The following is a 23,916-nucleotide window of genomic DNA, read 5'->3' on the forward strand; positions in this document are numbered from 1 at the left end:
CCCAAGCCCCCACTGGAACCTACTTTGACCATCAACTACGGTGAAACCAGTGTGTAGAATGGTTATGCTGCGGTTTGGTTATGAAATGCCGCAATTCATGTGGGCTATATGTGGTGGTTATAAAACGGTCGAATATATATATGTTGTGGTATGGCGCGCCGTTTTAGAAAAACCCTAAAACTTGTGTTATATACGTAACCCATATGGCATTTATATACTCATGAGTTTTTGTAAAACGGTTGGATATATATATATATATATATATATATATATATATATAGATATATATATATATATATATATATATATATATATATATATATATATATATTATATATATATATATATATCTATTATAGTTTTGTTAAATAATATATGCCAATGTTTATATATGGGTTGAAATATATAGCCCAAAATTTTGGGTTTTGATTATATAGATATCTATCTATATATATATATATATATATATATAAACTTTTAATTTTAGTTAATATATAGTTTATGATTCTGTTTAATTGTTTTATATAGTTATTTTGATAACCATATTAAAACAATTCTTATTATATGATTTTTAATCCAAAAATGATTTTTGTTGCTTGTGCAGGTTTAGGAGGTCATTGGAGGGATGCCAAGTGTCAAGCTGCTATGTGGGTCCCACATGCTCACTGGGATGCCCTGTGGCATCCTGTGGGCCCCATTTTTCCCATGTCGTACCAATCTTTGAAGAGCTCTATCTTTTGCATACGAGCACAGACTGACGAACCGTTCGCACCACCATGATCAGGAAGACGAGCCCTCTCAACTGATGCCACCAAATTCTCGTTTCTGCCATTTTGAGTTCCGAGCCTTATCCATCCCCTTAGTGTCTCGAGATCCTCCTGGATCACTAAACCATCTCAAAAATGTCTTGTTCCATGTTAATGAAGGGTTTTCTAACAATTAGAAAGAAGGTCCTTAACAAACCTACGATCACCAAACTATGGCGAGCCTCTAGAATTATCTAACAATTTTTTATCTACTCAAGCATTCATACTCCTAGCTTCATCCCCTTGACTTGTTAATCAATAAAAAATATAATGCACTTTAATATATATGTGTGTATATAAAAATTGGGAGCCAACATGAGCATTGTAGGTGGGACATTAACTTAGAAATGAAACTATGCTTAAATATCAAAAAGAGATTAAATATATTGGTAGTTTCATATGTGGGAATGAAAGAGCATTTACGAATGTGGATTTCTCTATATCTACTTGCATATCTATATGCATATACAAAAGTTCCTGCATATACAGATGACTTCTAACGTTGAAAGGGGTTGAGTTTGGGGTAATTTTTTTCGTCTACTTCTGTTTCTTGCTAGAGACTGGCATAAGGTGAGAGGTATGGTGACAAAAATCACATGGGTGAACTTATCATGAGGCTTCTTACTTAAAGACATAGTAAATGATTTGAGGGATCTCATCCACTATTGGAGTAGCAAGGAGTGTTGGTATCACCGTATTGGCTTGATGGAGTGCCTCTAATCCATCCTGTCAGGTGTATCCAACCATTTTCCACCTCAACGTATCATCCATGTCCAACATGTATCATGATTGAGACCTGATATCATATTCCTCATTAGTCCTTTCCTCTTGCCCATGGTTGATCCTCAATTGTTCTTGTTTCTGCAAATTTGATAGGATATGAAGGATTACTGCATTACCTTCTACTTGATTTTCCTAAGCTTTGACAAGTCTCTCGTGTGACTCAATCAATCTATTATTGTATGCCTTGCAACTTCTGATCTTTTCCCTCAAACTTTTTAGTGTATCTGCTAAATCAAGAGAATACTAATCTCCTTTCTACTTGGATGATATGTAAGGAGAGTCACGTGAATTGTAATCCACCATTCTTCTTGTCATCTGTGATCTTTTATTGCCTACAAACATGCCATGTTAGATAAAACAAATATAGACATAATCAAATCATACCTTAGTGTGTTTCATGGGAGGCTATCCTGTATGCACAATCAATTGATATTAGCATAATATACATAATGACACCAACACCATCATGATGACACAATTGCAATAATGACCACCACAATGCATGTCTAACCTACTATGCATGATAAACATAATAATCACAATGCATGCAAAACCAACCCATTGAAACCTAACATGCATGCATAACAATCACATTCACCAGACTCTTCAGCGCAATGACTCTTCAGCAGACCTGCCTATTAAAGGCACACTGAACACACTTTAACGGTTGTCATACAAATTCTGATTTTCCTTCCTTGGACAAGCAAGGCACCTCTTTCATTTTGCACGCTACTTTCATTTATGCAAACCACGTATATATGCGAATTTTGTGAAGTAAAGTTGTGTATATTCAATTAACTAACTTTTCGTATGTTCCATCAAATATGCATCTTTAACTAGTGCATAATTATGTAATTATTCATTTATTAAGAAGAAACCATGAGCACTAAGGAGAAGATAACACAAAACATAAGAAACACACATAAAACACTGAGATTTTATGTGGAAACCCAATGTGGGACAAAACCATCATTGTCGTTGCCTTTGTCTTCTTCTTTTATTACAAAGGAAAACACATTACAATCTTGTATTGGCGCAGACTCATACAAGTATGAAGGGACCCACTTGTAGAAGCCTACAACCTTCTCTCATTCTTCAGCACCCATTGGAAGGGAGATCCAACCCCCTGATATCATTTATCAGATCCTACTAGAAGGGAGCTCCTACCCCCTACAAAAATTCTCCAGCTACTACTCGAAGGAAGCTTTGACTCCCTCACTAAGGGCTCCAACCCTCAACACCTCTTGTGGACCACATTTCGTAATGTTTCATACTAGATCCACCTGACTCAACACATCAAAGTTGTAGGCCACCTTTTATCATATTTTCAGATTGGACCCACTTCCATCATTAAGCTCAAACCAAGTAACAATTGTAAAACCAATCACTGAATAAAATCACCCAATCATCGAATCAATCACTGAATCTTTGTCAACCACTGGAACTAGATCAAACAAATTCATATCAGATCATATCAATGCATAACCACTCATAAGTATACTAGACCATATAATATTCATCACATAAACCAAATGTTGTCACTGTAAATCCTAATCAAACACATGTCAAAATGTATATGCTACTTCTATGAAGTACACCTGTGTATGTACACGATTCCTCTAAAGATGGCCTGCATACAAATCTCAATATATTGACAGTTGAATATGAATCATTGTAATACTGAAATAACCACTAAACCAACTACTAAATCAATCACAGATCATTGAGCTAATTACATATCACAACACAGTAGCATCTTTACTAATCAACATTTCATTCTATAACCAACTCAACTCAACTAGTACTTCCAAAAAGATATTATCATGATAGAGACATCATTGACAAACAACAACAAACATAACATAACAGATCAAATGTCATCAAGAAGCCATACTGTAAAACCCTAGAAGACATATGTAACTTCCATAAAACATATCAATGTATGTATGCAACAACCATGCATAACACCCATGTACAAATTCTGAACACACTGAAAAGCGTATATATTCTATGAAGTCTTTTTAGTGTGCTTAGAAAAGCGTATATATATTCTGTGAAGTCTTTTCAGTGTGTTCAAAAAAGCGTATATATTCTACGAAGTCTTTTTAGTGTGTTCAGAAAAACGTATATATATATATATATATATATATATATATATATATATATAGATATAGATATATATATATATATATATATATATATATATATATATATATTATATATATATATATATATATATAGATATATTGTGAAGCATTTTCAGTCTATTCAGAAAAGCGTATATATTTTGCAAAGTATTTTAAGTGTGTTGAGAATCAGTGGGTGGGTGTTGTGCATGGTTGTTGCACATTAACTACAATCTTGTATACTATATTTTTGTAACATTTGTTTCAAAGACAATAATTAATACAATGAGGAAGATTTTTTAGTTTTTGTTATGAAAGAAAAGATAATTCAAAGTTGTTCTTGGGTGCATTCTTGTATGCTATGTTTATATGCATTTGTTCCAAAGTCAATGAGTAATACAATGAGGTTTTTTTTTTTTTTTTTTAGCTTTTTTAAAGAGAAAATGTTGGGAAATGGATAACATTGGTGGTTTAGTAGAGCTTCACGGTTCAAGAACTCTTTCTTATTTGGAAAATATCTTACAACCAAGAGTCTATGGAGGCCAATAACTAATGATGATTATTAGAGAAAAGTCATAGAAGAAATATGAATAACTCATATATGTTTAAAAGAACGAACAATAGATTAACTGATCAATATTTTAGAAACTTAAGAAAGCTTTCTACCCTTAGGTTTATGGTATTGTAAGATGAATAATTGTGAATTGAAAGAAAATCAAATAGGCCTAGATCCCTAGATAATTGGAACATAGTAAATCAAACACATAAATAACCTTAGAAGGGAACATAGGAAATAAAACACATAAATAACCTTTGAATGATTCTATTTGAGAAAGGATAATGACTACTCACATTGGTTAAATTTTATGATCAAGAGATAATGGAGGCTTATCTAAACAATATCATTGAATGTATTTCTTAATATTTCTTCTTCTCATAAAAAAATGGATATAAATTTTTTATTTTTTTCTTCTCCCAATAAATTTGATGTTTAAAATATTTGATTGTTTCATAGATAAATTTAAAAAAAAAACATGGGTTAAAAATTGAATTAATTATTTGGCTAAGAATAAGGATGCCTTAATATATGTCAAATTGGTGTAAATATAATAATTATGTGGGCCATGTTAGATGGATGGACACTCTTTGTTTGGCTCTTGGTGGAGCATAAAAGGATTGGAATTCAATCATTACCACTTCCTAGATTCATCTAATTAAGGAGGTCTAACTTTAAAAAATTTGGGAAGGTTTCACCCCATTCTATCCAAAAATTTAGTAGCAAATGGGAGGACACTTTATGAAAGGATTTTAGATATCATCATGTTGGTATTTTTGAGTATTATTGTAAAATGTGGCTCTTTATTCTATTTTGAGAGTACATATAAAATCATATTATTGATTGCTAAGTAATATGAAATGGAAACCGTATCCAATTGTAATCATCCATATTCAGTTTATCACAATATTTTTCTAAAAAGATCATTATTGAATGATGCTCTAACACATATGCTTTTTATTAAGATAAATTTGAGGTTTAAAATGGGCTTTTTAAGGAAAATAATAAAATAACAGTTGAAAAAATAAAATAAGAGTTATGAATTTATAAATGAAAAGAAAGAAAACTTTTTTATAGTATATATATATATATATATATATATATATATATATATATATATATATATATATTAATGTATGTTTAGTCAAATATCAAGTGTAGGTTTACTCAAATATCAAGTGGTCACCTGCTAGATGAGGAATTGAAATTTGCATCCAAGACGTGCCAACTCCATTTGAGTAAACCTATATTGAAATAAGGTGAATATAATATTATTATTTGTTTTCCTCCAAAAATATTTACCGCGTGGATGTCATTATTATTTTGAATATTATTTGTTCTTTTAAATTTCATTTTGTTAATACATTTTTGTTTTAAGGTCATTGTTGATCTCAAAATTCTCCTAATATTTATTTACTCAAATGATTATTATAAATTTAGTTGTTATTTTTAGGGATTAAACCATAAAACATAATTTGTATATATAATCTTATTTTTCTGAAAGACTCTCTTATCATTTTGAATATTATTTGTTCTTTTAAATTTTATTTTGTTAATACATTTTTTGTTTTGAGGTTTATTGTTGATCTCAAAATTCCCCTAATATTTATTTACTCAAATAATGATTATAAATTTAGTTGTTATTTTCATGGGAATAAACCATACAACACATTTTTTTTATATACTAATCTTATTTTCTAAAGACTCTATTATCATTTTGAATATTATTTGTTCTTTTAAATTCTATTTTGTTAATACATTTTTTTGTTGTGAGGTTTATTGTTGATCTCAAAATTCCCCTAATATTTATTTACTCAAATTATTATTATAATTTAGTTGTTATTTTCATGGGATTAAACCATACACCACAATTGTTATATATTAATCTTATTTTCACTAAAAATATTAAACAATGGGAATTCAAGGAGAAAATAATATCAGACAAACAAAATGATATTGAGAGACCTATTTATATCCATATAACTTGATTTTTTTCAAAAATGTGAAATGCAAATTTATGTTATGCAAATAATAAAATCAAAATTAATTATAATACATTTGTTTCTCTCATGTGTGATAAATAAATTTATCCTCACAATTTTTACCCCTCCAAACTTCATTAATATAATTTTATGAAATAAAAAAATAAAACTTTTAAACTATTTCTTCTTTACCAATACCCTTAAATATATCCTTGCCCACACATAAGTTATTAACTAATATCTATTTTTTTCATTATTTATATTTTATTAGTTTTCTAATTTTCTATATAAAATATTTAAAAATATATATACTTTAGCATCATGTCTTTAGTTATTTTATTTTATCCACATATCTGAAGTGAAGAGGTGAGTTTTAATTAAGTCTGAATAATTTTATAAATCGGTGTTTGGCAATGGAGGAAGCAAAGTTTTGAAAGAGAATCTAATCTGAAACAAAACTCAGTGTACTATGTTCTAGTTATTAAACCATTATCTACACACACTTTTGGAGCTTTTATTACCTCATACCTACACCCACGCTTTCAATAATTACGCATATCTATTTATTAACTATTAATTATGGCTTTGCTAGTGCTTCACTAGAAAGTAAGGGCAAGCCTACTTGGAAAGTTTGAGTGATCGGAAATACGGTAATGAAGTCACATGCATGCTCATGGTAGCCATGCAGTAATCCATGTGCTTCGTCTTTATGGAGAGATGCAGAGGATGTACTTAGGGGCATTAAATAATGCATAACATAGGAAATAACGCTTGTCGAAGAATGATGGTCTGTGCTTCTAGGAGCAGTGGTGGTCGTGGTGGAAGATTCACTCTATAAACAATGCTCTTGTACTTCATCATTCGACTTTTGAAGAATTCTTGTGGACCTGTTAGGTTCCTATACCAATAGGAGTCATAATTTTGAATGACTAAGGTTAATCCTTGTAATATTGTACATACCTTTTCTTTCTGCAAATGTTTTCCATATTATAAAAATTAAAAAATGTAAAGAGGGTATGTCCTAAAAGAAAAATCAAAGGACAAAAGAATAAGAGAAGGTCAAAACAATGAAAATATATGAACCCCAAAAACAAAGAGACCATGAAAGTGTGCAAGTCTAAATGCCACTACTATGTACTTTTATGCATAATAATGATTGTATGAAACTTGTTATTCATGCCACAATCCATGGTAATCAAACTATTTAATCTTGGTTATTCCATGCTTTGAATTTTATCTTTTTAGTTAGAGAATAAAATGTGACCAAACAGTTTAATCTTGGCAGATCATTGGATAGGTAGAAAAAATAAAAGGAGCTCATAAGCTTAATCTGAGCCCTTGGATGATATAAGGTTATAAATAGATAGATTGCTTTTCATAAGAAAAATAGATGAATAAGGGTTTTCTAGACTAAATGCACCCAAAGAAATGAAGAAAATATGTTAGAGGTAAGAAATGGGTAAGTAGAAGAAAGGTTGCTGAACTACAAAGTTAATTGGATTGAAGCACATGCATCATGCTTATACACATATTTCAACATGTATGGTCAACTATCGAAGCAAAGAAAAAGGTTTACAAGTTCATATTATTAACTCCCCCTCATTCACTTTTCCCCTTTACTTACTAATTTCCTATCTACAAGTATATTCTAAGTACTTTTAATCCTACAAGACAAAGAGGCTTAGAGCATTTCTCTGACTTTTGGAGGGACCAGACCCTCGGCTTAATGATTTATGGACACAAGTGCTAGAAGCCCCTTCATAAAATCATTCCCCCTTATCACCCTAAGAAAACCCCTTTTCCTAAGGTTAAATACCATTTACCTAGGAAAGGTGAAAACCCCCCATGTAAATCTCCTTTTCACTCAAAAACCCACAAAACCTTTTATCCTAAGTATAAAGCTAAGTGCACAAATGTTACATTTTACGTCTTTAATAAGGAAAAACCCACTCCGCCCATCACTTTCATATTAATTCTTAATTTTATTATATAAATCCCCTATAACTGTTTTCCCGTATATAAACTGAATCCCTATGTAAATACACCAACCCTTAATTTTAAATAAAAACTAATACATTTACACCTTATCCCGACAAAACATATAAATTCCCCATTAATCCCAAATAAACCCAAATTACTTCTGATTAAAAGCTTCGGGCCCCCCTTAAGCCTTTATACATTTCACCCATGCTTCCTCATCGGCCCAACCACCGTCCGATCATCCGTGCTCAAATCCAACGGCACACAGCTGTATCTGCCTCACCCAACACCTTACTTTTACCCAAAGAGTTAAAATTCCTCATTAAGCCCGGCCCGATCATTTTAAACCCATGATTAATTCCTAAATAAATCAATCCCACTAAAGATTAAAGCATTAGGCCCCTCCTAAACCCAAGCTTTTATAACCTGCGTGTTTCCCCTACCCGATTGCCGTCAAATCACGATCACCCAAATCTAATGGACCACAGCCATATAGGCCGAGCCCGATAGCCTACCTTTACCCACCCGATAAGGTGGTTTTCCCCGACCCCCTGATGGCTATGTGTCGATCTCCGAAGTAGATCGGGTGACCCCTCCTAAAAACCGCCCACGCCACTAAAGCAGTGCGACAACCCTTAAACCCGCCTCCCCACCAACCCGATAAACTGCTTATCCTCTGTAAATATGAAATTTCACGCCATATTTGAAAATATGCTCGTTAGATTTTAAACCTTGAAAACTCGTGTTTGCATGCCTTTCACCTGTTTAACAGTATAAACCCATAAAACCCTTCAGCGCCACCCTGAACCTCTGCGATGCAATTCCACCTCCATTCACGTCCAAAATGCTGCCACGACCCCTTTCCCAGGCATCCCTGTGCAAATGAAGCCATCAAGTGCCTATCAAGCTGACCGATGTTTTCTTAATTATTATTGAATTTTGCAAATAATTAGCCGAAGACCAAAGCTTGGATAAACAGTTCTAATACTAGTCGCAGAACCTGTTTACTCTAAGACTCAAAAAGAAACTTGTTAAAAACCTATATTCAGAAGAAGAAGACCCTTATACAAATGGCAGAAGATGAAGACAGTCATACACAGAACCGAGAAGAAGACAATTATACAGAGACATGGACAGTTAAAACAGAGGAACCAGACCAAAGATGCAGTTAGAAGACAAAAGATGAAACATACAGAGACTTGATCAAATATCCACTTCCCGATGTTGATACACATAAAAACAAGAGAATTTATTGTTGAAACACACAGTAAAAGGTTAAATTGTGCAGTAAAGGAAGAAACACAGTGAAGGATAAAGGCATGTCATCACATTGAAAGAGTATTAGATTCAGAGAGTATTAGATGAAAGCGAGAAGTAAATAAAGCCTCCAGAATGATAATTCAAATAGTAAAGAGCATAAAGAGCTAAAAACAAACTATAATAGCCAGTAATACCACAATAAAAGGTACAACATGAAAGCAGTTCATTAGCTGCCTCTATCTTCCTGCGAGAAGATATTTGTATTTCCTAGATTAAATCTCAAGTCGGTTTGAGATATTTGTAATAAAACCTTAGTATAAATACTTCACAATTCGAAGTATGCAGGGTGGATTCTTAGACATTTCTATAGACTTCTTGATCGAAATACTATAAAGACATTGGAGCATTGACTGAGCCAGCAAGCTGGATTGATGAATAAAGACTCGATATTTCAAAGGATTCATGTGTAGAGTGAAGTTCAAACAAGAATTTTCTCGTGTTGTTGTTATTTCTTAAGGTTTTTTCCATAATGTTTATCTAAATCTAAATGCCATAATTGGAGTATTGTATCAAAAATTTGTTTAATTCTGTTATAACAGTTAGGCAAATAAATGTTTTCTACTGATAATCTGAGTTAAGGAATTCTTAATTGCTCCTTAGTCTAGGTTGTTTCTTTATAATCTATAGCAAAGGATTCTTAATTGCCCTTTGTTTTCAATTACCCTCTGTTCCTCATTTCAATCCTGGTCTGAGAATTATTAATTGCTCTCTCACCTTGGTTAAAACCTTTTCCACCCCTCTGGCCTAAAGACCTGCACTCTACTCTGCTATCTTGCCCTTTGAACATTCCCTTTAGTGAGTTGATCTAGTCCTGCTACTCTTTTGTTGACTCCATAGCCCAATGGACTAGAGACATCATCCTATCCATATGTTTAAAGACTTCCACCACCCAATATTCAATACAAATAAAAAACCCCCTTGAACACTAAGAACTAGCCTAAAATCTCATCAAACAAAGCTAAATCATCTAGAGAGAGCCCTCTCTAGACTTAGGTTTTCTAGAGCCTATGCCCAAAAGTTGGTTTGTGGTTACCTCACTCATTTTCTTTCTTCTAATAACTTCTAGAGAAAATTCTGAGTGATAACATAGTGGCGACTCCTCTAGGGAACCAACAATTCCTCGGTCCTAATAAAGCTTTAAGAAAATTATAATTCTATATTTTGAGCCTCTTCAAGTTGTTTGTTAGAAGATATATTGAAAAAATCTCACAAAAACAATTAAAAAGTTGATATCCTGGCTTCTAGGAAGACTCATTTAACTAGGGCTAATCTAGATCCCAACCCTCCCCTAGTAGTTGATAATCCCAACCTAATTTCAAGAAGATCTAAAAAAGAAAAAAGTTTAGTTAATCAAACACCTTTAGTTAAAGCTAATTCATATCCTGATGAGTGGTTATTTTTAGAAGATCTTCCCTTTGATGAGAAATTTTGTCTTTCATTATTTAAAACAAAGTCTAAAAGTGAAATATATGAAAATGTTCTAGATCTTGATTTCATTGCAGACCTTGAAGTCCAACAAGCCAATAGATCAATTGATGAGTACATTTTGAAATCTCCATAATCATCCATTAATACTACTACTACCCCTCAGTTTTCTAAACAGTTCTCGACTACTTTGAGTTCACCATTATTTCCTTCGACTTTAGTGCCTTCTAAATTCCATTCTGCACTAGCATTTACACCTTCACTCCCTCACCAACCTATCATTATTCATTCACCACATACTAGTCTTGGTTCTTCATCCACTACTACATTAATCCCAAGTATATCAACCCCACAACTTATCCCCTCCCAACCAACAGTAATGGAAAACATATATGCTCCTCTTGTTTTACCAGCCCAACTTCATGCTATGCCTGCAGATTATCAGAGTAAGATTCCCTTGTTTGATGCTATTGGTCACTACACTGCCCAGCAACATGTAAACAAGATGTCTGACTTCTTTGAACTACGTGAATTAGATGAAGCCGATGTCCAGATGAGACTCTTTTCCCAATCTTTTACGGGTGATTTCAAGAAGTGCCTTAAAGCCTTTCCTGCCAATCACATAGTAGACCTAGAAAATTTCCAAAGGTTGTTTATCGATAGGTGGCAAAATAAAAAGAATCCTTTACAAATCCTTTCAAAATATGAGAATATTAGGAGAGTACCTAATGAAACTGTTCAAGATTACTGCACTAGATTCAATAATATATATAATGTAATCCCAGTTAAACTTAGACCTCCACCTGACTTAGCGTTAATAAAGTTCCCTGATGGTTTTGATATAGATATGTCATACTAGCTTAGGGAGAAAAACCCCCAAACATTAGAAGAAATGCAAAGTGTCATTGTTAGTGTAGAAGCTAATTTGCTAGCTAAAAGGGCTAGAGTTAAAAATGAAAAGAGAACTGCTAAAGAAGAAACTTCACCATCTGATCTTAAAATAGATAACTTGGCCAAAAACATGGAAAGACTAATGGAAAGAATAGGTAATATGGAAAGGAAAACCCAATGGGATAACCCACAAGCACCTCCAATTAGAAACCCAAATTTCAAAAATAACCAAAACTCAGGTAAAAACAGACCAAATCAGAATATAAGGCCTCCTTTTCAAGAAAATTATGTAGAAACATCCCATCTAGAAAATCCAGAGCATGATACACAAATTAACCTAATGGGAGTAAATGATGAAGACACTGTTTTTCTAACCCAAGATGAGTAGTAACTGTATATGCTGCAATAATTACAGGTACAGTCTAGTGAATCATTTGATTATAAACAAGGATATGACTCTGCTATTTTCGAAGTCCACAAGCAATATAATCTAAGAAGCAAAAGGAATGCAGATGTCCCTGGCCAAACAAAGAAAACAACACAAAATCAACCCAAGAAGGTAAAAGAAGCCCCTGTTTCAAAGATCCTCCAAATTATCCCTAAGCAGAACCCAAATCCTTCTAGCTCCACAATTGTAGATATAACCACTGATCAATCTTATGCTAATCAACCATCCAATTCAATTCCACTTGGAAATCCACATAAGGAGATGCCCAATAAAGAAAAAGAAAACAATCCTACTCAAATCCTTGCTGCTAAAACTCCAAACCTTCAAACAGAAAAAGCCTCTTTGCCTTTCAATTTTGGAGCAGAGATAGCAAGCTAAAGATTACAGTTCCTTTAATAGAACTAATCAAGAATGAACCTTACGAATCACAGATAAATCAGACCTTAAACATTGCTGAAAATGAGGATTCAGTCAACTTGTTTGATGACAAACTAGGACTTATATTTGGTCCAGATGTTAATGGAAAACCATTAGAAGGAGGAGTTCCACCTTTTTACATAAGCCTTACTATCCATGACAAAATTCTACTCAATGAAATGTTGGATTCTGGGGCCTCTCACAGTTTAATGCCCCAATCAGTAATGGAGGAATTAAACCTAGACATTACAAGGCCTTACAAAGACTTATTCTCATTTGACTCTACTCAAGTAAAGTGTCTAGGATTAATTAAAGACCTATGTGTTACATTAGTTCAATATCCTACCAAAAGCATTCTTATGGAAATTGTAGTTGCTGACATCCCACCAAAGTATGGCATGTTGTTATCCAGATCATGGGGAGCCAAACTTCAGGGATCTCTATAGCTAGATATGTCATATGCAACAATCTCTGTTTTTGGACAACTTAAGAAACTATACCGAGAAACCTTAATTAAATATATGGTAAGTAGCCAGGATCGGCCTCTAAACTTTCCCATCTACTCCATACACTCAGATATTGATTCATTTATCTTGTATAATGTTGATCAAACACAAGAAACACTTTTAGATAGTATTGATACAGAACCAAAAGAAATTGCAGTTTCTACACAAAATGAAACTAATTAGACTACAGAGCTATTCAATGAACAAGAAGGTCTAATTGCTGTGAATGATGAAAAGTTTTTTGCTCCAGATAGTGAAAATTACGATCACGATATATTATGGCATTTAGAATTTGATGGATCAGTCAATAGGTTAGGAGCAGGAGAAGGGGTGTGGATACATAATTTGGAGAACAATTACTCAGAAGGCCATGCATATAGATTGAATTTTAAATGTACAAATAATATAGCTGAATATGAAGCATTAATTTTAGGTCTTAAGTTAGTTAGGAATCTAGGAGCTAAAAGAGTTTCTATTATGAGAGACTTTGAACTAATTGTAAAACAGATTGATGCTGTATATATGACTAAAGACCCTATATTAAGTTGCTATAGAGATATTATTGTAGAAATACTTAACACTTTCCTAGAAACAAAGCTTGCAGTAATCCCTAGAAAACATAACATGCAAGCCCATAGTTTAGCAAAGTTTGCTAGCACTTCTAAATTATCCTTCCAACCTAACTATCAGTACACTGCTGAAGTTAGGCACAGACCTGCAATTCCAGATAATTTGAAGAATTGACAAATATTTTCTAATGATAAACAGATAAATAACTTTTTACCTTCAGAAGAAGAGTTTGAAAATAATAATATAGATAATGATACATCCATAGATCTTAACACTAAGGATAATATAGAAATAAATGAGATAGAAGATGATAAAATAGATAGACTTAACCCAACTAAATTTACCAAATCAGCTATAGATAACTTAGAGCTAATGGAGATTGATGAAATGATCAATGAAGAAACTGAAGTAATTAATCTCAAGGATAACTTCTTACCAAAGGGATTAACCCCTCTGGAAGATTTATTTGATTCAAATGATGTCCCTAGGAAACCTAAAATGGAACCATTAAGATTTGATATAGAGGAATGTAATATAGGCACAAATGAAAATCCTAAATTGATCAAACTTTCAAAATCATTACCTCCAACTGAAAAAGCGAAATACATTGAGTTGTTGAAAGAATTTAGGGATGTTTTTGCTTGGAGTTACAAGGACCTTAAATCATATGCCACCAACATCATCCAGCACACAATTCCTATTAAAGAAAATCAAAAGCCTTTCAAAAAAAAACTAAGAAGGATCAATCCTGTCTTATTACCTGCTATTGAAAAAGAAATTCAGAGGATGTATGATGCTAAAATAATTGCACCAATTAGATTTTCTAATTGGGTCTCAAACTTGGTGCCAACTAGAAAGAAAACTAGTGAGATCAGACTCTGTGTGGATCTCAGAAACCTCAACAAAGTGTCACTTAAAGACAATTACCCTCTCCCCAAAATGGATCGCATTTTACAGAGAGTAGTTGGATCAACCGGAATCTCATTTTTGGATGGGATTTCTAGTTATAATCAAATCTTAGTTCATCCTGATGACCAACCCAAAACTACCTTTACTACTCCTTGGGGCACTTTTATGTATGTGAAAATGCCTTTTGGGCTAATGAATGTAGGAGCCACTTTCTAGAGGGCTATGGAAATAGCCTTTGCTAAAGAAATTCATGATTTCCTTGTGATATATCTAGATGATATTACTATTTTCTCAAAGTCTAACAATCAACATTTGGATCATCTAAGGCAAGTCTTTATTAAATGCAGGAAGTTTGGAATCTCTTTCAACCCCAAAAAGTCCTTGTTTGGGTTAGAAGAAGGAAAGTTGTTAGGTCACATAATCTTGAAAGATGGCATAAGAATAGACCCTGTAAGAATAGAAGCCATCTTACAAATAAGACACCCCAGGAACATTAGAGAATTACAAGTTTTCTTCGGAAAAATAATTTTTCTTAGAAGATTTATATCTAACCTAGCAGAATTAATTAGATCACTAAACAATATGCTGAAAAAATACTCCACCATAAAATGGACCGTTGAGGCTAAGAAATCCTTTGAAGACATCAAAGTAGCCTTAACTAAAGCACCTGTACTAATCAGTCCCAAATTTGAAAGAGATCTCATTTTGTTTTCCTTTGCTTCAGAGCACACAATAGTTGTTGTCCTATTACAGAAAAATGACCAAGGCTATGAACAACCCATTGCTTTCTTTAGCAAAGCCCTAAGATATGCCCCCTTGAAATACAATATAATGAAAAAACAGGCCTTGGCTTTGGTCAAAGCCATTAAATATTTTAGGGTATACATCTTATATTCTCACATAGTAGCCTACATTCCCAATTTAATAGTAAAAGACATCCTAACTTAGGATGGTCCTAATGGAAAGAGGGGAAAGTGGATTGCTACTATTTTAGAGTATGATATATAAATTAAACCTACAAAGTTAATCAAGGGCCAAGGTTTAGCCAAGCTCATGGCTGAATCGAACTGTCAGGCCTTGGATATAAACTTTATTGCAACAACAGATAATGAAGAGGAGATGGCGACTCCACTAATCAGCCAAGCCTTTCTTGAATCACCATGGTATGATGATATTATTTATGTTTTACTGAATTTACAAACTCCTCCTGAATTATCGAGGACTAAAAGTAGGTTTTTAAAGATGAAATCCTTAAGATTTTGTATATTAGACAATGTTTTGGTTTGGAGAGACCATGAAGGTATTCTTGTCAATTGCTTATTAAAATAAGAATCTGACAAAGTTTTACGAGAGTTTCATGCAGGTGATTGTGGAGGACACCTTTACTGGAAAACTACAGCAGATAAAATCCTTAGAGATGGTTTCTACTGGCCTACCTTGTTTGCTGATGTCTAAAAATATGTGAGCTCCTGTCACAAATGTCAATTTTTTAGAGGAAGAAAATCTCTTACCATTACCCCTCAAGCCAATCTCTGCTGAAATACCTTTTCAACAATGGGGTCTAGACTTCATCGGTGAAAATGACCCACCCTCCTCTGCCGAGCACAAATGGATCCTCATAACTATAGACTACTTTACAAAATGGATAGAGGCCATACCTTCAAGGTAAGCCACATATATTGTTATCATAACCTTCCTTGAAACCAATATTCTATCAAGATTTGGGTGTCCAACTAAGTTCATTGCTGATAATGCAGCAGCCTTTAAATCCAAAAGAATGATAGATTTCTGCAATAAATACCATATCACCCTTGGCCATTCCATAACATATTACCCTCAAGGTAATGGATTGGAAGAATCCTCAAACAAAATCCTAGTAAACATCATCAAGAAGTTACTAGAGGACAATAAGAAAACTTCGAATAAAAAGCTAGTCAATGCCTTATGGGCAGACAGATTGACTACTAAGAAATCAATTGGTACTTCTCCCTATCAACTAGTTTATGGAATGGAAGTTGTCTTTCCATCCTCTTTGGGAGTACCAGTAATGAAGTTACTTCAAGAAATACAGGTTGAACCAAATAGTATCCAAAGAAGAATCAACCAAACTATTCATCTACAACAAACAAGAGAAGAGGTTTATGTCAAGTCTCAAGTTATGCAAGAAAATATTAAGAGGATTTTTTATAAGAGAACCAAGTTTGAATATTTCTACGTTGGTGAAAAAGTGCTCAAGTGGGACTCAAGGAGGGAAGATAAAGGAAAACATGGGAAATTTAATTTCCTATGGAAAGGTCCCTATGTCATTTATGCTTATAGAGGAAATAATGCTTTCTTCTCGAGAAAAATTGGTGGTATAGATGCAGAAGGTGGGCCAGTGAATGGTCGAATGCTTAAACATTACTTTGAACCTAATTACTATTTTTCATTTGTATATATGCTATTTTCAAAAGTCTAGTTTTGATTGGATGGTGATCTTTGAAGTTGAAGCCTGAAAAGAAATCCCTAAGCTTCAAAAGATTCACTATCATAAGTATCAATAATTCAGATTCATAGAAGGACACTTTGCAGGGAAACATCAACAACAATTCAAATGCTATTGATCTCTAGAGTTCTTGACATTTCACAAGGAAATGCCATCCCCAAGTGGAGCCACTGTTAGGTTCCTATACCAATAGGAGTCATAATTTTGAATGACTAAGGTTAAGCCTTGTAATATTGTACATACCTTTGCTTTCTGCAAATGTTTTCCATGTTATAAAAATTAAAAAAATGTAAAGAGGGTATGTCCTAAAAGAAAAATCAAAGGACAAAAGAATAAGAGAAGGTCAAAAAAATGAAAATATATGAACCCCAAAAACAAAGAGACCATGAAAGTGTGCAAGTCTAAATGCCACTACTATTTACTTTTATGCATAATAATGATTGTGTGAAACTTGTTATTCATGCCACAATCCATGTTAATCAAACTATTTAATATTGGTTATTCCATGATTTGAATTTTATATTTTTAGTTAGAGAATAAAAACTGACCAAATAGTTTAATCTTGGCAGATCATTAGATAGGTAGAAAAAATGAAAGGAGTTCATAAGCTTAATCTGAGCCCTTGGATGATATAAGGTTAGAAATAGATAGATTACTTTTCAAAAGAAAAATATATTAATAAGGGTTTGCTAGCCTAAATGCACCCAAAGAAATGAAGAAAATATGTTAGAGGTAAGAAATGGGTAAGTAGAGGAAAGGTTGTTGAACTACAAAGTTAATTGGATCGAAGCATATGCATCATGCTTATACACATCTTTCAACATGTATGATCAACTATCGAAGAAAAGACAAAGGTTTACAAGTTCATATGATTAACTCCTCCTCATTCAGTTTTCCCCTTCACTTACTAATTTCCTATCTACAAGTATATTCTAAGTACTTTTAATCCTACAAGTCAAAGAGGCTCAGAGCATTTCTCTGACTTTGGGACTGGACCCTCAGCTTAATGACTTATGGACACAAGTGCTAGAATCCCCTTCTTAAAATCATTTCCCCTTCATACAAACCATTCCCCCTCGTCACCCTAAGAAAACCCCTTTTCCTATGGTTAAACACCGTTTACCTAGGAAAAGTGAAAACCCCCCATGTAAATCCATTTTCATTCAAAAAACCTTTTATCCTAAGTATAAAGCTAAGTGCGCAAATGTTACATTTTACCTTTTTACTAAGGAAAAACCCACTCCACCCATTGTTTTCATATTAATTTTTAATTTTATTATATAACTCCCCTATAACCGTTTTCCCTTATATAAACTAAATCCCTATGTAAATACCCCAACCCTTAATTTTAAATAGAAACTAATATATTTACCCCTTATCCCGACAAAACATATAAATTCCCCATTAATCCCAGATAAACCCAAATTACTTATGATTAAAACGTTCGGGCCCCCCTTAAGCCTCCGTACATTTCACCCATGCTTCTTCATTGATCTAACCACCGTCCGATCGTCTGTGCTCAAATCCAACGACGCGCAGCCGTATCGGCCTCACCTAACACCTGAATTTTACCCAAAGAGTTAAACTCCCTCATTAAGCCCGACTTGATCATTTTAAACCCATGATTAATTCCTAAATAAATCAATCCCGCCGAAGATTAAAGCATTGGGCCCCTCCTAAACCCAAGCTTTTATAACCCGCGCGTTTCCCCTACCCGATTGTCGTCAGATCACAATCGCCCAAATCAAACGCACCACAGCCATATCAGTCAAGCCCGATAGCCTACCTTTACCTGCCCGATAAAGCGGTTTTCCCCGACCCCCTGATGGCTACATGTCAAGCTCCAATGTAGATCGGGTGACCCCTCCTAAAACCTGCCCAAGCCACTAAAGTAGTGTGACGACCCTTAAAACTGCTTCCCCGCCAACCTGATAAACTACCTATCCTCCGTAAATATGAAATTTCGCGCCATATTTGAAAAGTCACACATTAAACTTTAAACCTTCAAAAATCGTGTTTGCGTGCCTTTCGCCTGTTTAACTGTATAAACCCGTAAAACCCTTCGACACCACCCTGAACGTCTGTGATGCAATTCCCCCTCCATTCATGTCCAAAATGCTGCCACAACCCCTTTCCCAGGCATCTTTGTGCAAATGAAGCCATCAAGTGCCTATCAAGCCAACCGATGTTTTCTCAATTATTTTTGAATTTTGCAGATAATTAGCCGAAGACCAAAGCTTGGATAAATAGTTTTGATACTAGTCACAAAACCTGTTTACTCCAGGACTCAACAAGAAACCTATTAAAAACCTATATTCAGAAGAAGAAGACCCTTATACAAGGGACAAAAGATGAAGACAATCATACACAGAACCGAGAATGAGACAATTATACAGAGACATGGACAGTTAAAACAGAGGAACCAGACCAAAGATGCAGTTAGAAAACAAAAGATAATCTTCTATCACAAGCGTCACACCTTTTGCTTTATCACTTGGGTCGGACACAGCCATACCCCTGGAAAACGCTTATTATATTAGTGCATTCATCTATTAGTCTCACAAAAAGTTACAACATGGTTATAATATTTCCTTTTTAATATTAAAGTTACAACATGGTTATGGTCATAACATCACCTTTTAAGGAGATCAACTGGCAGTCCTTGCTGGTTGAACCTCCAATCCATGTATGTTTTGGCCGAAATTTCCATAGAATATTTACCACTCGTAAAACATTGCTCGATTATGCCTCCTGCATTTATCACCGACTGACGAGCAGATCGATTGATCTCCATAGTATTGCGAAAGTGAGGTATCAACAACTTGTGAAGTGGGTGCAGTTTTCTCAAATGTCTATGGGTAGCAATGATAAATGGCTCCACCACAGCATGAGTCCTGAGCCTGCATTTGAAAGAAAAGGAAAAACTTTATAAATAATTTCTAAGTAGACGAAGCACTGCAAATGTGAATATGATAAAGGTGGTTAGTAATCTTCTAACAAGTTCAAACTTAAAAACACAAATGATATTGTTATCTCTTACCAATGGCTAACCAACTGATGATAACCGGAATCGTTTACGCGCACATGAGCTTTGGCTAGTTGCCATAACCACCCTTCATCTTCACCGCTATAGTCAGGAGTGTAGACTTGTCTTGAACCCAAGCCCACTGACGTGGGAGGCAAACATAGCTCAATGGCCACAGGCTTTAGAGTTCCGGTGTCGGCCAGGAAGAAAAGTGAACGGGTAGCGTAGGCTTTGCTGGTAGGAAGCTGGTTCACGAGCTCGACGTAGAGCATGTAAGCGTCATAGTAGTCCAATATAAAGAGCCTCTTCGATTTAATAGCCTGCTATATGGATATGCATGCTTAATGGTTGTCTGTCTACTGTATTGCGGAAGAATATTCAAAATACTAGTATATAGTCATTAACGAACCATTAAATCTAATTAACAATTTAACTGAAGGAACTAAATACCTCCTCCACCGAAATGCCATCTAGGCTTTTAAGAATATGTTCAGCGGTGATTGCACTTTGTTGGGGCCCATAGATTTGTGCGTTCAGGTGGCCTGACGGTGGAAAGCTCTGTAATCACATAAAGAAGTTCGTATGGTCGTCAGTATTAATAATAATAATAATAAGAAGAAGAAGAATAATTAAAAATCTCGGTTGCTTCATACTTGTAAACATTGAATGACCATCGGATTCACTCCAGAAAGCGTCTGGCGGGCAAACTCCTCCTCTGTCATCCATGCAGCGTCATTCCCTATTGCACAGACACCGATTTCATTCAGTAATTATAAAACATAATTAATAGTGCCCAAAATGCATTAAATTCAAATTTACGATGAATCCACTCACTGCTAATAATAGTGGGAAGCGGAAACTTGAGGATAGCTTGATCGTCTGTATTCATAATCCCTTTTATCGTCTGACCGGGAAGGACTTCTTTGGCTAAACTAGCTGTAATGTTAGTCAAAAATGAAATTATCTTACTATAGAGACCACGAACTTCCTTCAAACTGGCAAACTCAGGCTTAACAGCTGACATTATGGCGGGTATAACAACTTTAGAGAAAGCTTTGAGGAAATGAGCTCTGAAGTCTGAAAGGCACTCCTGCGGAAATTGTTCGTCTGAGGGAATATAGAAGCTCTGTGTAAGGCTGCATAGCCGGTCCATGCTCTCGAAAGCTTGACCTGCAAACGCTCGTAACACGTAAAGCGTAAGTTCTATTGAAATTATATATAGTAACTACACTTTAATTTGATCGTCTAACCCATGTGCAGTAGGTAGTTACTTGTTTTAGAACGCGGACGACCAGTTCTACACCTGCGGGGATATGGCAATTCCTGGGATCCACCCAACACTCTCCTTTCTAACTCCTTCTTGCTGTCAGGATCACCCAGATCATTGTAAACATCGTAGTCATAAATGCGATCCCATGTATTCCTTTTGCCCGTTCCATTTCCTCTCAATCTCACTAGCTCTACTTTCCTCAAAGCCACCAGACCTAACGGTGTTTCATCCGGAAGATAGCTCTGCACACATGGATATATAACTATTAATATTTTCATTTCAGACGGGCAGTTTGATGCAAAGCGTACCTAAGTTAATGAAATTAGACGTTATGTACATTATTTGCAAAGAAGACTTGTTCAGCGATTAGATCGGAGTAGAATCGAGTCATCAACTTGGGATAGATCCAGGAGTTGCACAGGAAACGAATATCACCTTTTCCGGGGATTTGAATGGAAAGCTCTTTCAGAAAGAATTCTCGGGGGTGATTGTTTGTCACCAGTACAGCGCCGGGGATTCCCATCTCAGGAGCCCACTCGAAGCTGATGCGGTGTTCTGAATCCTTACTAGCGTATTCCAGCAAGGGGAGCAGATATTTCCATTCTAAATGAGCAGGACGGCTATGTAAACCCTGGCCCGTTTCTGCAATAACATATCAATTCACGGCTACTATAACTACTTGCATAATAACTGACATGGATTGTAGAACAAAGCCAAGGAATTCATTATTTCACCTTGATCTATATGGTCGCAACTGACGAGCTGAAAATTCACCTTCTGTCCCACCAATTCGAATAAACGATCTCCAATGCTGGCAGATAAATCCTTGTCATCCAGAAGAGACGCTTTCCGAAGGACAACCCTCCCTTCGATCTTGGTAACTCCCTTCTTGCACCTCCCGAAAATTTCGAAATTTTTCATTTCTCTGTCCAACGGTAATGCCTAATCCACGGATACTTGCACTCGCAATCCTTGAGCGGCTTGCCTTTCCCTTCCCTCCTACAAAGAGTAATTGGCATTTATAGACTGCTGAGCTAACAAATAAGTTTCCTTGCCTACCAAGACACTGGTCAGTAGTAAATGATTCTATTTAAAAGTTATGCCATTGTACCACTTGCCCATATTATATTATAGCATGTACGGATCAATTTATTTTTTTCCACTGTTTTTCTTCTACTTCATAATTAGGGCAATTATACTCCCCGAAAGTGGCGGGTTGTGTTTTCGGTAGATTCTTCGTTTGTCCAATTGGATATGGTGATAGGTAAGTCATGTATAGAAATGTTGATGATGTAAGACAGATGACGCCATCTCTAAATCGTATCTTATGTCACTTAGAGCGCGTCACCTATCATACCCAATGACGAGGGTGGTATGAATTCAATCGAATGAAACATGGAAAATAGATGTGGGGACAGACAGTTGTCGTCGGCAAGAACCTGTCATACCCAATGGCGTCAGATGTGGGGACAGACAGTTGTCATTGGCAAGAGGATGAAAGCAACCGAATGGCGTCAGATGTGGGGATAGACAGTTGTCGTAAGCGAGCCATATTTCCCATGCTATCGGGCCATAAATGAACGGCGGGTGTATATGCCCACCGTTCGATGTGGGGCCGTATATGTTACCTTATGTGCTATTCATCCATTAATGAGTGAGACGCGTTGAGTCGTCAACTATCTACGACAACTGGGCCGCCAATAAATCCCATGCTATTGGGCCATAAATGAACCGCCAATAAATCCCATGCTATCGGACCATAAATGAACGGCGGGTGTATATGCCCACCGTTCGATTTCGGCCTTAGCAAAATCGAACGGTGGGCATATACACCCGCCATTCATTTATGGTTCGATAGCATGGGATTTATTGGCGGTTCATTTATGGCCCAATAGCATGGGATTTATTGGCGGCCCAGTTGTCGTAGACAGTTGACGACTCGACGCGTCTCACTCATTAATGGATGAATAGCACATAAGGTAACATATACGGCCCCACATTAATATTCGTAATTCTGGCCAATAAAGGATGCACAGAACAGACAATATTGTATTTAGCATCGTGTATGTAGGCTTGATGTCTGAGAGTGAGTGTTTATTTTTAAAGGTTACAAACTCAAAATCAATTAAGAAATTGAATATTTATATTTTTATAAATTTTAGTAATCAAATTTTTTGTTTACAACATAAATTTTTTATACACCAATCTAATTTAATACTTGGTAACTAACCACCACATTATTATTATTAATCTGCTTAATTCCATCCTAACCCCATCCAAAATGAATCCATTTTTTTAAGTTTTTTTTATTGTTTACATTCGGTATCCTATGGGAGAGGAGGTCATAATTTCACTAATTAAACCCTATAGTGGTGGTTTATGTACATTCCACATTATGTGCAGTGGGTAAAAGATGT

The 23,916-nt window shown here is 35.0% G+C and overlaps 1 protein-coding gene across 1 annotated transcript; it reads right to left on the minus strand.

Annotated features, from left to right (window-relative positions):
- Window positions 1-662: 662 nt before the first annotated feature.
- On the minus strand, window positions 663-22,420 carry LOC149248043 (linoleate 9S-lipoxygenase A-like). The gene is made up of 10 exons (XM_089447179.1): window positions 22,234-22,420; window positions 21,837-22,141; window positions 21,501-21,741; window positions 21,064-21,399; window positions 20,883-20,968; window positions 20,680-20,787; window positions 20,245-20,549; window positions 19,841-20,104; window positions 19,628-19,721; window positions 663-878 (listed from the first exon to the last, which is right to left on the minus strand). Exons 1-10 carry the CDS (start codon window positions 22,418-22,420, stop codon window positions 663-665), a joined length of 2,142 nt encoding a protein of 713 aa, XP_089303305.1.
- Window positions 22,421-23,916: the final 1,496 nt, after the last annotated feature.

The sequence above is a fragment of the Pinus tabuliformis genome, chromosome 7 (genome assembly GCF_031772625.1).
Source record: "Pinus tabuliformis cultivar Carrire ecotype Pingquan chromosome 7, CPIR1, whole genome shotgun sequence".
NCBI lineage: Eukaryota > Viridiplantae > Streptophyta > Pinopsida > Pinales > Pinaceae > Pinus > Pinus tabuliformis.